The following is a 15,053-nucleotide window of genomic DNA, read 5'->3' as shown; positions in this document are numbered from 1 at the left end:
CCGAGGAGTGAACCTCCCGCTAAGCTAAACTCTCCCGCGTCTGTGTCCGACGCTCCTTCTAACCACACAATGTGTTATTCTTCTGTGCAACATTTAAAGAAAGAATAGTTAATTCTATATGTAATGGAACACTAATTAAAGGAGTCTTACCTGTTCACTCTTTCTTCCAGGCTGCTGTTTTACAATAAAACTCCTTTAATTCTCTACACTCGTTACACCTGGTACCGGACTAGCTGTGTAGCTATGTTACAAAATTTTGAGATTTAAAAAATCAAGTCTGTAATTTATCCCATCAGATAAAGCATAAAAAGAGGTTTAATTTGGCACTTAATTCACTTTCATATCTCAAGTATTTAAAAAGTTATGGCCATTTTCATACTCGGAAATTAGCATCTTGTTCCCTATTGATTTTCTATGGACAAGACAAAAAAGCTGTGATCATGGACAGTCAAAAGCACATAACCTTCTTAAAAATTAAGAGAACTGAATGAAATTTTCAGTTATCATAGATTGAAGCATTCTGAAACAAATATAAAATAATCTTACTTGGATGACCTGAAATTAAAGCATATAATTAGTTAGTTACCCACTTGTAGCTAATTCCAAACTTCAATTACTAGATCTAAACATCTATCCATTTCTTAATAAATGCTTAACATTTTTAAATAGCCCAAGTGTCCAAATAATATTCACAAATAATTCACAATAAAACATGATTTTTAAATCTCATTTACATTAATTTATAGGCCAAATGGGAGGAATTTAGTGTTCAATTGCTGTAAATTAAAGTCCATTTTTAATCAGCTTTCTAGTGGGATCCTGTGAACGCGCTGGTTTAGATTGTTCACATTGCGGTAGATTTGTGCCCTTAAATGCCCAGAAAAATACTGCGGGATATAATGGGCCCAAAATTAGCTACTCGCAATATTAAACTTTGTATAAAGTGATCTTAAGAAGCCCTTTTTAATGTAAAAATATACTGCTACCCTTCAGATTTCTGCTCTATAGACCCAGCTGGTTGCGAGCCGTCGGGGGTTTAGAGGTTAATTTTTAAACTACTATAGCACTTAGGAAAAACTCGTAAAACTAATAATAGCTCATGTGAGGGAACCTACCAGCGAATTTTCGTTAATAATTAACTAGGCTGAACAAACTCGATTTGAACAGCCTAGAGAAAATCACGTTTTAAACCCACCCCCCTCTACACGGCGCCAAAATTGAGCACACGGACTGGGGCAGATTTTCAGCGACGCTTCAGGTACGCTTTGCAACATACCTAAGCTATAGTGTGTAAACGTTACACGGTAGAATTATAATTATTACTAACAGCCCTAAGTTTCAAGAAAGCGCGGGGAACTAGATGGATTACCCGACCCTGATTCTCAAATACTAGAGGGCACAGGATTAAGATGCAAGACCCCGAGTGTTTTCCACACGTTAGAGTGGGCTTCTGGATTCTACTTCCAGGGAATGTGATGCAAGCAGACGCAATATCAACTTTTAAGAGGCATTTAGACCAACACATGGATGAGCGGGCAGGGAGTAGACGCTCATGTGCAGGCAGGTAGGGTACATTTAGATTGGCATCATAATGGTACAGACATTATGAGCTGAAGGGCCTCTTTCTGTGCTGTACTGTTCTTTATAACAGTGCCCCGGTAAATGTAGAAAGAGTGCGGTTAATCCTCGCACCCAGATATTCTTCAAAAGACCCCGCTAATGTTGCCTGCCCGCTGAGTTAAAGATTTCCCACGGTAGACTCACGAGACACTCAGGTAAACGCACGGGCCACTACGTTCTTAAAACGAGTTTAAAAGTTTCAATTTTTAACTTCAGCAGTACATTTTACTCGTGGAAAACTGTAAACATGTTTGAATTTTTCCAAGAGTTAACAAGTTTCACGGGTACCTGCCGTTAGCGCCACGAGTTGCTAAATTGCGTCCACGAGTTCCGACGTTCCCGCTACGTTAATTGTATGTAGTTACCATAAGTTAAATGTGTTTTAAACTCGGGGTCACTCGTGGGTCAACTCGCACCGTCAGACAGGGGTTTAAGTCATTCAAGAGCATCTAGAGCTATTGCCTTTAAATAACTTGATCAAGGCACTAAATGCAAAAAGACAGAATAAAATAATTTAAGAAACAAGAATCAAACAAGGTGACAATTCCAGAAACCACTGAACAAAGGGCAATGTTGATGGTGAAAAGTTCTGTTGATGGTAAAATCACCTTGTTAAATAACCCATCATTGTGATTTGAAGATTGGATTCTGCTGAATCAAGCCAGCACTATCCCTACTTGTGCATTTATATTGATCTCCCAGTAAGCAAGAGCTCAGCACAATCATCTACACCTGAAGCCAAACTCATTGATAGACTCAATCAGGTTTAAGCCAATCAGAGACAAACTCAGTTTGACTCACTAAGTATATAAGCAGCCTCTAACTCAAGCATCCATTCACTGAATTAATCAACATGGCTCCAAAGAAAGCAACTACAAGCAAAGGCCGTGGCTCAAAACAGCTGGTGTGAAGGTGGTCCCCACGGTGAACCAGCGACTCACCTTTACAGGTAGGGGCAGATTGGGTGGACCTGTTCCATGGGCAGGAGGATTGGATAAAAACACTAGGCCCAAACATTTCCTTTTAATCCAGGCTCTTCCACAGGTGGCCCTCACTATAAAGTATAACCCGGGGCAACCTAACAATGCAGGCTGATGTGTTATTATTTATAGATGGTGCATATGGATGCTGATGAATAACTAACTCCTTGGCATCAGGAATAGCAACTACTGCATGAGGAACTGACTGTCTCTTTCAACCTGTTCATCCCTGTACAATTTTCATATCACACCATCCAATCTGATGATGTGCTCCTTAACTATAACTTGGTGTTAATATCTGGTTACATGAACCCAGTTGGGTTTAAATATTGGAAAATAATGCTTCAATCTGCTTCAAAAAGTAACTTTTACAGTTGATGTACCTTTATTAAAAGTTGAATAAAACATGTTATGGCATAGCGAATGGTATGTTAGCATTCATAGCAAAAGGATTTGAGTATAGGAGCAGGGAGGTTCTACTGCAGTTGTACAGGGTCTTTGTGAGACCACACCTGGAGCATTGCGTACAGTTTTGGTCTCCAAATCTGAGGAAGGACATTATTGCCATAGAGGGAGTGCAGAGAAGGTTCACCAGACTGATTCCTGGGATGTCAGGACTGTCTTATGAAGAAAGACTGGATAGACTTGGTTTATACTCTCTAGAATTTAGGAGATTGAGAGGGGATCTTCTAGAAACTTACTAAATTCTTAAGGGGCTGGACAGGCTAGATGCAGGAAGATTGTTCCTGGTGTTGGGGAAGTCCAGGACAAGGGGTCACAGTTTAAGGATAAAGGAGAAATCTTTTAGGACTGAGATAGACCTTGCTGGCTTGAATGGCCTACTCCTGCACCTAATTTCTATGAGATGAAGAAAACATTTTTCACAGGGAGAGTGGTGAATCTCTGGAATTCTCTGCCACAGAAGGTAGTTGAGGCCAGTTCATTGGCTATATTTAAGAGGGAATTAGATGTGGCCCTTGTGGCTAAAGGGATCAGGGGGTATGGAGAGAAGGCAGGTACAGGATACTGAGTCGGATGATCAGCCATGATCATATTGAAGGGCCGAATGGCCTACTCCTACACCTATTTTCTTTGTTTCTATGTTTCCTTTGATAAACAATGTGATTCTGTTCAATTACTAGTTTTTTTTTAAATGTGAGCCTATAATTGGAAAGCAAAATCACTTGTAACAAAGTTGTCATCCCCCATTCTCCTCCCGTCCCCAACACGTATTTGTCTTCCAGTATTGGGCCGGAGAAGCGGTGCTATGTTGGTCCAGCCACGGTACAAACGCCCTCCCATTTTACAAATGGTGGTTAAAGCCTTGGAGAAAACCAATGATCGCAAAGGTACTTCAGTGCCAGCTATCAAGAACTACATCCTCTCGACTTACCCAATGGTGAGTCCCATCCTTCTCAAAGCCTCTCTGAAGAAAGCCTTGAGTGTTGGTCTTGAAAAGGGTGTTCTCATCAGGCCTGCAGGCTCAAAAGCAACTGGAGCTACAGGACGATTCAAAGTAAGCATGTTCTCTACAACTGGATGTTGTATTTTACAATGGATCCTTTTAACTAATTGCACCCATTGTAAAGTTTCTATTCATTCAGCTGGACAACGTGACTGTACATGTGGTTTAAAACAAATATTTATTGTAATGGTGAAGGTTCTGTTTTACTGATTCATAACCCTAAATTGAAGTGATTTTGCATGATGTATCTGAAGCATTTTGATACTATTTCCCAGCTTGCAGCTAAGACCACTGTGAAGAAACCCAAAGAAAACAGTAATCCAAATGTTACCTCTACAAAAACCGTGGTAAATGTCGAAGCCGAGACAACTGAAGCTGATAAAAGATCAGGTAATGATACTTGATTCCTTCTATTCATCCAAACTTGTTCTTACAACTGAGCCAACTATTCAATATTGTCTTTGCCTGATCCCTTATCCATGCTTCTGGGATGAACAAGTTTTCAAATGTTCCTATGTTTGTCTATGGAATCCAATGGCTATATCTGTTCTCTTGCCCCCAAGAGTGGTGGGATGTGTGGATTTGTAACTCCAAAATCAAATGGAATTTGTATTGTAGGTCTAATTATTGCCATGTAAAAGGGCCAGACAAAAAGAGTGAAAGACAGGATGTCGGAGCATTGAACAGATCTAGATACAAGGACTTAGTTCCTTAAGTGGCAACATGGGCAGACTGGGTGGTGAAGGCAAGTAAGTCATAAACCTTCATCAGTTGAGGCATTGTATACAAGTTGAAGTTGTACCACACTACAGGAACAAATATGATTAAGCTACAGCGTGCAGGAAAGGTTCACAAGATATTGCCTGGTTTGGTGGTCTTGAGTTATAGGATGAGATGGGATAGTTCTACAGCATGGAAACAGATCCTTCAGCCCAATTTGCCCAACCGACTAATGTGCCCCATCTATACTGGTCACTTGCCTGTGTTTGGCTGCTATCCTTCTAAACCTATCCATGTATCTGTCCAAACTTTAATAAACATTCTGTCTCAATACCTGCCTCGACTACCTCTTCTGGCAGCTTATCCCATATACCTACCAATCTTTTGTGTATTAAAATAGTTACCCCTTGGGTTTCCATTCAATCATATTTCTTCCTCCTTTCCCCACCCTTCACTTTAAACTTATGTCCTCTGGTTGTTGTTTAACCTACTTGGGGTAAATGCACAGTCTCTTCCCCTCATGATCATATACACCTCCCTAAGATCATCCCTCTCCCCCACACACATCCCACTGCACTCCAAGGAATACAATCCCAACCTCTCCCTATAGCTTCGGCCCTCAAGTCCTGGCAACATACTTGTAAATCTTCGCTACATCTTTCCAGGTTAACGACTCATTTCTGTAACAGTGACCAAAACTCAACACTATACTCCAAATGTGACCTCGCCAATGTCTAGTACAACTGGTACATAACCTCCCAATTTCTAAACTCAATACTCTGACTGATGGAGGCCAATGTGTTGATAACCACCCCATCTGTGATGATGCTTTCAATGAGCTATGTACCTGCACTCTTATATCCCTCTGCTCTAGAATACTCCATAGTCCCACCATTCAGTGTAGGTCGTGCCCTGGTTAGACTTTGCCAAATGCAATGCCTCACTTATTTGTATTAAACTGCATTAACCATTCCTCAGGCACTCCAATAGTACAGGCCTTCAATCTGTAAAATAACCATCTACCATCGCTCTGATTCCATCCATGAAACCAATTTTCCATCCCATTTGCTAGTTCTCTTTGGATCGCATGCAATCTAACCCTCCTGAGCAGCCAACCACTCAGAACCTTGTTACATGCCTTGCTGAAATCCATATATTCAACAGCTCTGACCTCAACCTTTTTGGCTCCATCTTCGAAAATCTCAATCGTATTATTGAGACACCATCTCCCATGTACAAAATGGTGTGGACTATCTCTAATCTGCCCATGTCTATCTAAATGTATGTCTTATCCCTTAGAATATTCCAACTTTCTGATCACAGATGGTTGACTTGTGGCTTAGTTCCAAGCTTTTCCTTGCAGCCCTTTGAAGCACAGCATTTGCCACCCACCAGTCTTATGACACCTTGCCCATATTTAATGATGACTCAAATCTCAGTCAGCGCACCTGTAATTTCCCCTCTAGCTTCCCGCATTGTCCCTGGATATATTTACCTGATTGGACCTAGGAGATTTGTCCATCTTCATGTGTTGGGGCCTTATGCCCCTCCTCGACCATAATGTGACTACCCTCGAGACACTTCCATCGATTGCCCCAAAATTGCCTGGCCCTCTTCCATAGAAACATAGAAACATAGAAATTAGGTGCAGGAGTAGGCCATTCGGCCCTTCGAGCCTGCACCGCCATTCAATATGATCATGGCTGATCATCCAACTCAGTATCCTGTACCTGCCTTCTCTCCATACCCTCTGATCCCCTTAGCCACAAGGGCCACATCTAACTCCCTCTTAAATATAGCCAATGAACTGGCCTCGACTACCCTCTGTGGCAGAGAGTTCCAGAGATTCACCACTCTCTGTGTGAAAAAAGTTCTTCTCATCTCGGTTTTAAAGGATTTCCCCCTTATCCTTAAGCTGTGACCCCTTGTCCTGGACTTCCCCAACATCGGGAACAATCTTCCTGCATCTAGCCTGTCCAGCCCCTTAAGAATTTTGTATGTTTCTATAAGATCCCCTCTCAATCTCCTAAATTCTAGAGAGTATAAACCAAGTCTATCCAGTCTTTCTTCATAAGACAGTCCTGACATCCCAGGAATCGGTCTGGTGAACCTTCTCTACACACCTTCTATGGCAAGAATGTCCATAGTATCAATAGGTGAAATGCTCATTGAGGACCTTTTTCATCTACTGTGGCTCCACACCAAGATGACTACTTTGATTCTTGATGGGTCCTACTCTCTGATGTTGCCCTTTTTCCTTAATGTACTTATAACATCACTTTTTATTATCCTTTATCTACCAGATATCTCCTGCCCCCTTTGACCTCCTGATTCCCTGGTTTAACATGCTCCTTTATTCTCAACTCCTACAGGATACACTATCCTAGCCACCTATACCTGCCCCATGCTGCCTTATTCTTGTCCAGAGCCTCAATTGTCTTCAATGCTTCCCTGCCCTTCACTCTAACAGGAACATGCATGTCCCTGAGTTCCTATCAGCGCACTTTTAAAAACATTCCATTTTCTGGTCATTCATTTTCCTGTTCCAATCAACTTGAGTGAGATTTTGTGTAATAATACCTTAAGTTGACCTTGCCCCAATCTAGAATTTAAACTTGTCAATCTGCCCTGTGTTTATCCAGAACTATATTGAAGCTAAGTCTATTTCCCTGGAGTGGAAGAGGCTGAGGGGTGACATAAGTATATACAATTAATTGGCATAGATGGTGTGGGTAGCCAGAGTCTGCTTCCAAGACTTGGATTAAGATGATAATGATACATGGCACACCAAGGCTGTGCCCAACATAATTCATTCCCTGTATTTCCATGTGCCATCCAACAGTTACTCAGATGCCATTTGTATGTGAATCCACCACAATTCCTGCCATTGGATTCCAGGCACACACCAGCCTCTTGTGGGTGGGGAACAAACGGCACTGCATATTTCTGTTTATCGTAAAGCAGTGCCTTCTAGTACTTCATATTTATGTCCAAGAAAGGTTCTGACAGTCTACCAAGCTATGTCTCTAAATTGTCTGTACTTCCATCAGGTTTCTCCTCAACCTTCAGCATTCTTGAGGAAACAAAATGTCTAATCTCCTCTTGTGGTTAATGCCCCCCCTAATCCAGGCATCATTCTGGTAAACCTCCACTGCACCCTTTCCAAAATGTCCACACCCTTCCTGTATTGGGTGATCTGAGCTGTATGCAACAATCCAAATGTAGCCTAACCAAAGTCCTGTAAAGCTGCATCATAATTTTCTGACGCTGGTGCTTGATGTAGACCAATGAAGGTAAGCATAACATATTCATCCTTTACCACTCTATCTATTTTTGTTGCCACTTTCAGGAAGTCGTGGATTTGGATCCCAAGGTCTCTCTGTATATCCATGCTTTTAAGAGTCTTGCCATTAATTGTATATTTGTCCCTTGCATTCAACCTTCCGAAGACCAACAGTTTTGCATTTGCTAGATTAAACTCCATCTTCCCCATCACCATCCATTTCTGTACCTGATCTATATCCTCCTGTATATTTTAACAGCCTTCCCCAGCAATCTAGGTGTCATCTGCAAGCTTACTAGCCAACCCATGTACATTTCTATTGTCATTTGTATGTATATATCATAAACACGATATCTGCAGAACTCCATTGATCACAAGCCTCCAGCTTAAATTGTCCTTTCGCCACAGCCCTGTCTTCTATCAGTAAACCAGTTCTGAATCCAAACACTCAAATTGCTAAAAATCTGGTGCATCTTCATCTTCTGCATCAGCATTACATGGGGGATTTATGGACGATGCCCCCTGGCTGAGATTTAAGCCATTATGTGTGTGAGGTACTGGAAGACTGGCAAATGCTGTCCCTTTATTTAAAGGTTGCAAGGAAAAGCCTGGGAACTGTAGGCTGTGAATCCATCTATGCTCAGAGTATTCTGAGAGTTAGGATACCCATGCATCTAGCTAGGGATAGTCGGCTTTGTTTTCTACATGGGAGGTCGGGTCTTGTGAATCTGAGCTTTTTGAAAATGTAACAAAATGCTCGGGGCAGAGCTGTAAATGTAAGCGCGTGCATATAAGAATTTCAGCAAGGCTTTGACAATAGACCAATTCCTGGTGGTGGAGTAGTGGTGTGGGGTTGAATGTCAGAATAATATATTTGATGCAGAAGTAAGAGCGGTGAGAAGCAAGAACTTTACACTTGTTCCATCTGGGGGTAGGAAGAGTGAGCAGATCTACAGGGCACAAGAGGCACGGGTAAAGGATCCATCGATGAGTTGTGTAGGGCTCTAGTGAGACCACATCTGGAGTATTGTGTACAGGTTTGGTCTCCTAATTTGAGGAAGGACATCCTTGTGATTGAGGCAGTGCAGCGTAGATTCACGAGAGTAATCCCTGAGATGGCGGGAATGTCATACGAGGAAAGATTGAAAAGAATAGGCTTGTATTCACTGGAGTTTAGAAGGATGAGGGGTTATCTTGTAGAAACATATACAATTATAAAAGGACTGGACAAGCTAGATGCAGGAAAGATGTTCCCAATGTTGGGCGAGTCCAGAACCAGGGGCCAAAGTCTTAGAATAAAGGGGAGGCCATTTAAGATTGAGGTGAGAAAAACCTTTTTCACCCAGAGAGTTGGAAATTTATGGAACTCCCTGCCACAGGAGTGGAGGCCAAATCACTGGATGGATTTAAGAGAGAGTTAGATAGAGCTCTAGGGGCTAGTGGAGTCAAGGGATATGGGGAGAAGGAAGGCACGGGTTATTGATAGGGGACGATCAGCCATGATCACAATGAATGGCGGTGCTGGCTCGAAGGACCGAATGGCCTCCTCCTGCACCTATTTTCTATGATTTTATGATGACTGCTGGGGAAAACCAATGTCACTAAACAGTGGATAACCTTCGCTTGGGGAAATGGAGAAATCTGGAGTAGGGGATACAAGTAGCAGGGTGGGAAGATTAGTTCAGATCAAATGCATTATTATTATTATTTGCTGGCGCCTTTCTGGACACCCAAGGACACCTTGCAGGACATGAAATCACAATACATTTATCAATATTAAAATCAAGTTGAATAAAAACAGAAAACAAAAAAAACAAAAATTCACAAAACATAAGTCATTTGAGACAGTAATCCATGCCTTTATTACATCTAGGCTGGATTACTGTAACGCGCTCTATTTTGGTGTTGCTCGTTCTTCACTGGCTCGTCTCCAGTTGGTTCAGAATGCTGCTGCTCGCCTTTTAACAGGGACTCGAAAGAGGGAGCACATATCGCCAATTCTGGCCTCCCTACACTGGCTCCCGGTGCACTTTCGGGTTCATTTTAAGATACTGTTATTTGTTTTTAAATCTCTGAATGGGCTCGCCCCGCCTTACCTCTCTGAGCTGCTCCTGCCCGGTCCCTCGGGTCAGCTGGTCAGCTGCTCCTGGAGGTACCGAGGTCTAGTCGGAGGCTCAGAGGGGATAGAGCCTTCTCTGTTGCTGCTCCGGCACTCTGGAACACCCTGCCGTTGCACATCAGACAGGCCCCCTCTGTCCATCTTCAAATCCAGTGTTAAAACACATTTGTACTCCCTGGCTTTTGACCATGCCTGAGGCTTTGCTTCTGTTTGTGGTGTTTTTGATGTTTCTTTATTTTACATGTCTTTTCCTACTATTTCTTTTGATTGTTATTTTTGTTGTCAATGATTAGTGATGTACAGCACTTTGTTGCAGCTATGTTTGTTTTTAAAGTGCTCTATAAATAATATTATTATTATTAAAATCAGGGTGAACATGGTGGAAGTTGTCGGGTATGCTAATCTAAACGGGTGTGTTTTGAGTTGTGATTTGAATTGATCGATAGTGTCCAGGTGACGGATGGGAGGTGGGAGAGTGTTCCAGAGATGTGGGGGAGAGCAGCTGAAGACTCTGGCACCCATGGTGCTGAGTCTAAATGTGGGGACAGTTAAAATTGCAGCTGAGGAGGAATGAAGTGACTGGGAAGGAGTGTATGGTAGCAGCAGGTCAGAGAGGTATTGGGGAGCAAGGTGGTGTAGGGCTTTGAAGGTCAGCAGTAAAATCTTGTAGTTAATCCGGTGGTGCACAGGGAGCCAGTGGAGCTGAGTGAGGATGGGTGTGATGTGGTCCGATGATCTGGTGCGGGTGATCCGGGCTGCAGAGTTCTGAATGCATTGGAGGCGATGAAGAAGTTTATTGGAGGTGCAAGTGAGGAGAGCGTTGCAGTAATCGATGCGGGATGTGACCAGAGCGTGGATGTGGACTTTTGTATTGTCTTTGGAGAGGGAGAGAGAGGGGCGGAGTCTGGAGATAATGGAGTCAGTGGGTCTATAATAAATGTCTGTCTGTAGTCTGACCCCTGTGATGAAGCAGAGGTTTCAGATAGTTTACTGTAAGTAAATTTGAGGGTGGGGTGGAAGTTGGTGATAAAACTGTTTGAAATCAGTTGGTGCAAGAGGCAACCTCCAGCAATGCAATCGGGTTTAGTGGGGAGAGGTGGAATGGGTGGCAGTGTACATTTGGAACACGGACTGTTCAACATAACTGGCACAAGGCTGTGAGTGCCCATGGCTACATCTTTCACTTGAAGAACGAGTAATATTAGAGTGGGCCTGATTGCGTCTCTATAAAGACGAACTGGTGGGCTCCAAGACCTTTCTGGTGGGGAACTGGGGTGTAATTTGAGAATAGGAGCAGGGAGGTTCTACTGCAGTTGTACATGGTCTTGGTGAGACCACACCTGGAGTATTGTGTATAGTTTTGGTCTCCTAATCTGAGGAAAGACATTCTTTCCACAGCGGGAGTACAGAGAAGGTTCACCAGACTGATTCCTGGGATGTCGGGACTTTCATATGAAGAAAGATTGGATAGACTCGGCTTGTACTCGCTAGAATTTAGAAGATTGAGGGGGGATCTTATAGAAACTTAAATTCTTAAGGGGTTGGACAGGCTAGATGCAGGAAGATTGCTCCCGATGTTGGGGAAATCCAGAACAAGGGGTCACAGTTTAAGGATAAGGGGGAAATCTTTTAGGACTGAGATGAAAAAAACACATTTTTCACACAGAGTGGTGAATCTCTGGAATTCTCTGCCACAGAAGGTAGTTGAGGCCAGTTCATTGGCTATATTTAAGAGGGAGTTGGATGTGGCCCTTGTGGCTAAAGGGATCAGGGGGTATGGAGAGAAGGCAGGTACAGGATACCGAGTTGGATGATCAGCCATGATCATATTGAATGGCGGTGCAGGCTCGAAGGGCCGAATGGCCTACTACTGCACCTATTTTCTATGTCTATGTTTCTATGTAAGGGATTGCATATCCATGGTAAAGAAGTGGCAAGGGTGGGGTGGGTGGGAATTGAGAGTTAGTGAAGTGTGAGGTATCCTGGATGTAGGTCAGAAGGAACTGGACAAGGTGTTGAGATAGAATAGAGATGTTTGGCAATCTGTTCTGTGGGACAGAATCGGGCAGAAACAATGGGTCTGCCAGGGCAGTCCTGTTAACTCTTGTCTGTCATATTGTACTCTAACTCACAAATATGACTTCATAAAGAGAACGCCCAACCAGCTTAATGTCTTTGCAGATTCAAAAAAGCCCAAGAAGTCGGCAGAACCTTCAAATAAAAAAGGAGCAGAATCTGGGAAAGTAAGTGATTTTATTTAATTCTTCCTTTGGCATCGAAACTCAAATGTTGTTCAAGGTGAGCTTGGGCCTTGTCTCCAGGCTCTGCTACTTGCTGATCTTGTTTCCACATTTAGAGTATTATGAGGTTTGGTGCTCTAAAGATGCCATCGCCTTCCTCCATTGCACAAAGATGTCACTAATCTTGTGCCCTTCCAGACTGCATGTGTTTCAGTGGAGAAATCAAATGGTGTCAATGTAAAAATTATAGTGTCTTCCACATCAAGAATTTATCCACTTGAATCCAATTAATATTTAACTGGCAGGGTACAATGGGATAGCTCATGATGGGATAGATGTCAAAATGTCCATTGAATGGTAGGCCAGTTTTGTGGGGCTGAATACCTACGCATTTTGTGTTCATTATTGCTTGTACATTTGGCTTGTTTTCGAAGTGTCAGATTAGTTTAAAATCTCGTTGCTTGGAAGGCTTTGCTAAAGTAAATAGTTCTCCTGATTATAGGCATTGGGGAAAGGCAAGTCGGCAAGTGCCAAGGAATTGTCCGAGAAGTCACCTGATAAACTGACAAAAACTGAAGGCAAGAAAGAAGTGAATAAAAAACTTGGACGGCCTTTGGGAACTGGGAAAACGGGCAAGGCTGTGAAAAAGAGGGATGGTCCTCCAGAAACATTGCCAAATGAGGCTTTAGAAGGGCCATCTGCTGACCCTGTGAAGAAAGGTCCAAAGAGCCATGGACGAAAGGGGGAATCGAGCAAGGCACAGAGACCAGATCCAGAAGAGCTTCAACCAACTGCCAGTACCTCCAAGGCTGGGTCAAGGAGAGGCTGCTGATGGACAAAATCACCAGAGGGTGCACTTTGCCTGCTGGGCAGGGAGCAATACCCCAAACAAATCAATACTTGAATATTTGAAATTTTATGTATTTTGTACATTTCTTGAATAAAGGTCTAACCAGATGTCTTCTGAATCCTCCTTTTTGCGTGCTGGATCTCCAAAACTAAAAATCTGTAAACACAGACTGAGAAAGTCGGTGTTCATAAACATTTAATTAAAACAAAAGGCAGTGTCGGACTTAGGCTGATTGTTCCAAATTGGGCCCAGCGTTAATTTTCTGTATTTCATATGGAAATACAAATTTGCTTTGTTAATTAAATGTATATTTTTTAAAACATTCACCATACGGTTTTTTTTTACAAAACGATCAAGGATAATAACTGCTGTGGGTAACAAACAAAGTGTTAACTGCTACTTTAGCACTTGTTAACAGCCAGCAGTTATATAATGGGTCATCAATGCATCGATCCACATTCCTCAGTAAATGCGTTAAATTGTGTCACTCGTTGCTGCCAGAGCGGCCGAGACTCTGGTCTGGACCCGGGGTGGGGGGGTCTACAGGGCAGCAAGCCCCAGCACCGCAGCCAACTTGGCCATGAGTATTCAACGCTAAACGCCGCGGGCGGTGTGTGAGTGAGAGGGCGAGAAAGGGTCAGGTTTGTAAGAGATCGGCAGTGAGAGGGAGACAATCTGTGGATAAACAGATCTGGGGATTGTGTTAACTCCTTCGGTGCTGGTACAACAGCAGCCCAGGTTGGAGGTTTGAGTTTGTTAACATTGGTGTCGGGGTTAATGTCCAGGACGGGGTATGGGTGGGATTTAACCCTCTGTCTGTCTGACTCCCTGCAAACCCCCCCCCATGGAGCGAAGGAAATATGCAATGTTTCGGGTCGAAAACCTTCTTCAGACCCGTCCCAAAACATTGGCTATTTCCTTCACTCCATAGATGCAGCCTCAAGCCCTGTCGCACTGTGCGAGTTCACCCAAGAGCTCTCCTGAGTTTTAAAATCTCTGTGTAGCATCTGTACCTATTTTCAAATTCTCATTTTGAAATAAAATACAAATTTCGACTTAAATTTCGCAGCCGGATCGCGATTAGTCGATTCCCACGCATTTTCAAACTCCGACTCCGACTCCGACTCCGTGGTGCTGGTTTCCAACGGGAACGGTGTCAGACACACCACACGTCTCTGTCCTCCAGTTCCTGCGGACTTCCCCCGCTGTAAGTCTAGGATTTTGGTGTGTGTGTGCTTTATCATCATTCCTTACAATGCTACGGTGATCGCAACTTCTACTGAACTGTGGATGGCCGTTGGCTCGCTAGGAGCTCATCCGCCCTTTGACTGGTCTTGTTTTTGGTCCTGCTGGGGGTCCACAGCCCCCTCCTCACCTGGCAAACCAGGTGGGGGAGACGGTTTAGTTGCTGACTAACCGACCATGGAGCAGGTAGCACGGGATTACATGGTACCCGTGGTGGGTTGAACTCCCCCCTACCTGACCTAGTCCCACCTGCCTGCATTTGCCCCATGTCTCTCCAAATTTGTCCTATCCATGTACCTAACCTTTTCATAAACGTTGGGATAGTCCCAGCCTCAACTACCCCCTCTGGCAGCTTGTTCCATACACCCAAATGTTTTGTGCGAAAAGGTTACCCCTCAGGTTCCTATTAGATCTTTCCTCCCCTCCCCCGCCCCCCGCGCCCTCTCACGCAAGAATAACTTCTCACAGTACGCGTGATAATAAACTAAACTGATTTTAAACCTGTGTCCTCCCAGTGTCTTCTGCAGTCGG

General features: G+C 43.3%; 1 protein-coding gene across 1 annotated transcript; it reads left to right on the top strand.

Moving 5' to 3' along the window:
• The first annotated feature begins 3,867 nt into the window (after positions 1–3,867).
• On the top strand, positions 3,868–13,259 carry LOC129697699 (protein B4-like). The gene is made up of 4 exons (XM_055636406.1): positions 3,868–4,116; positions 4,341–4,455; positions 12,369–12,430; positions 12,930–13,259. Exons 1-4 carry the CDS (start codon positions 3,868–3,870, stop codon positions 13,257–13,259), a joined length of 756 nt encoding a protein of 251 aa, XP_055492381.1.
• The last annotated feature ends 1,794 nt before the right edge of the window (positions 13,260–15,053 follow it).

Source organism: Leucoraja erinacea, chromosome 5 (genome assembly GCF_028641065.1).
Source record: "Leucoraja erinacea ecotype New England chromosome 5, Leri_hhj_1, whole genome shotgun sequence".
In the NCBI taxonomy this organism is placed as follows: Eukaryota; Metazoa; Chordata; class Chondrichthyes; order Rajiformes; family Rajidae; genus Leucoraja; species Leucoraja erinaceus.
This window is presented reverse-complemented; position numbering and strand designations above follow the sequence as displayed.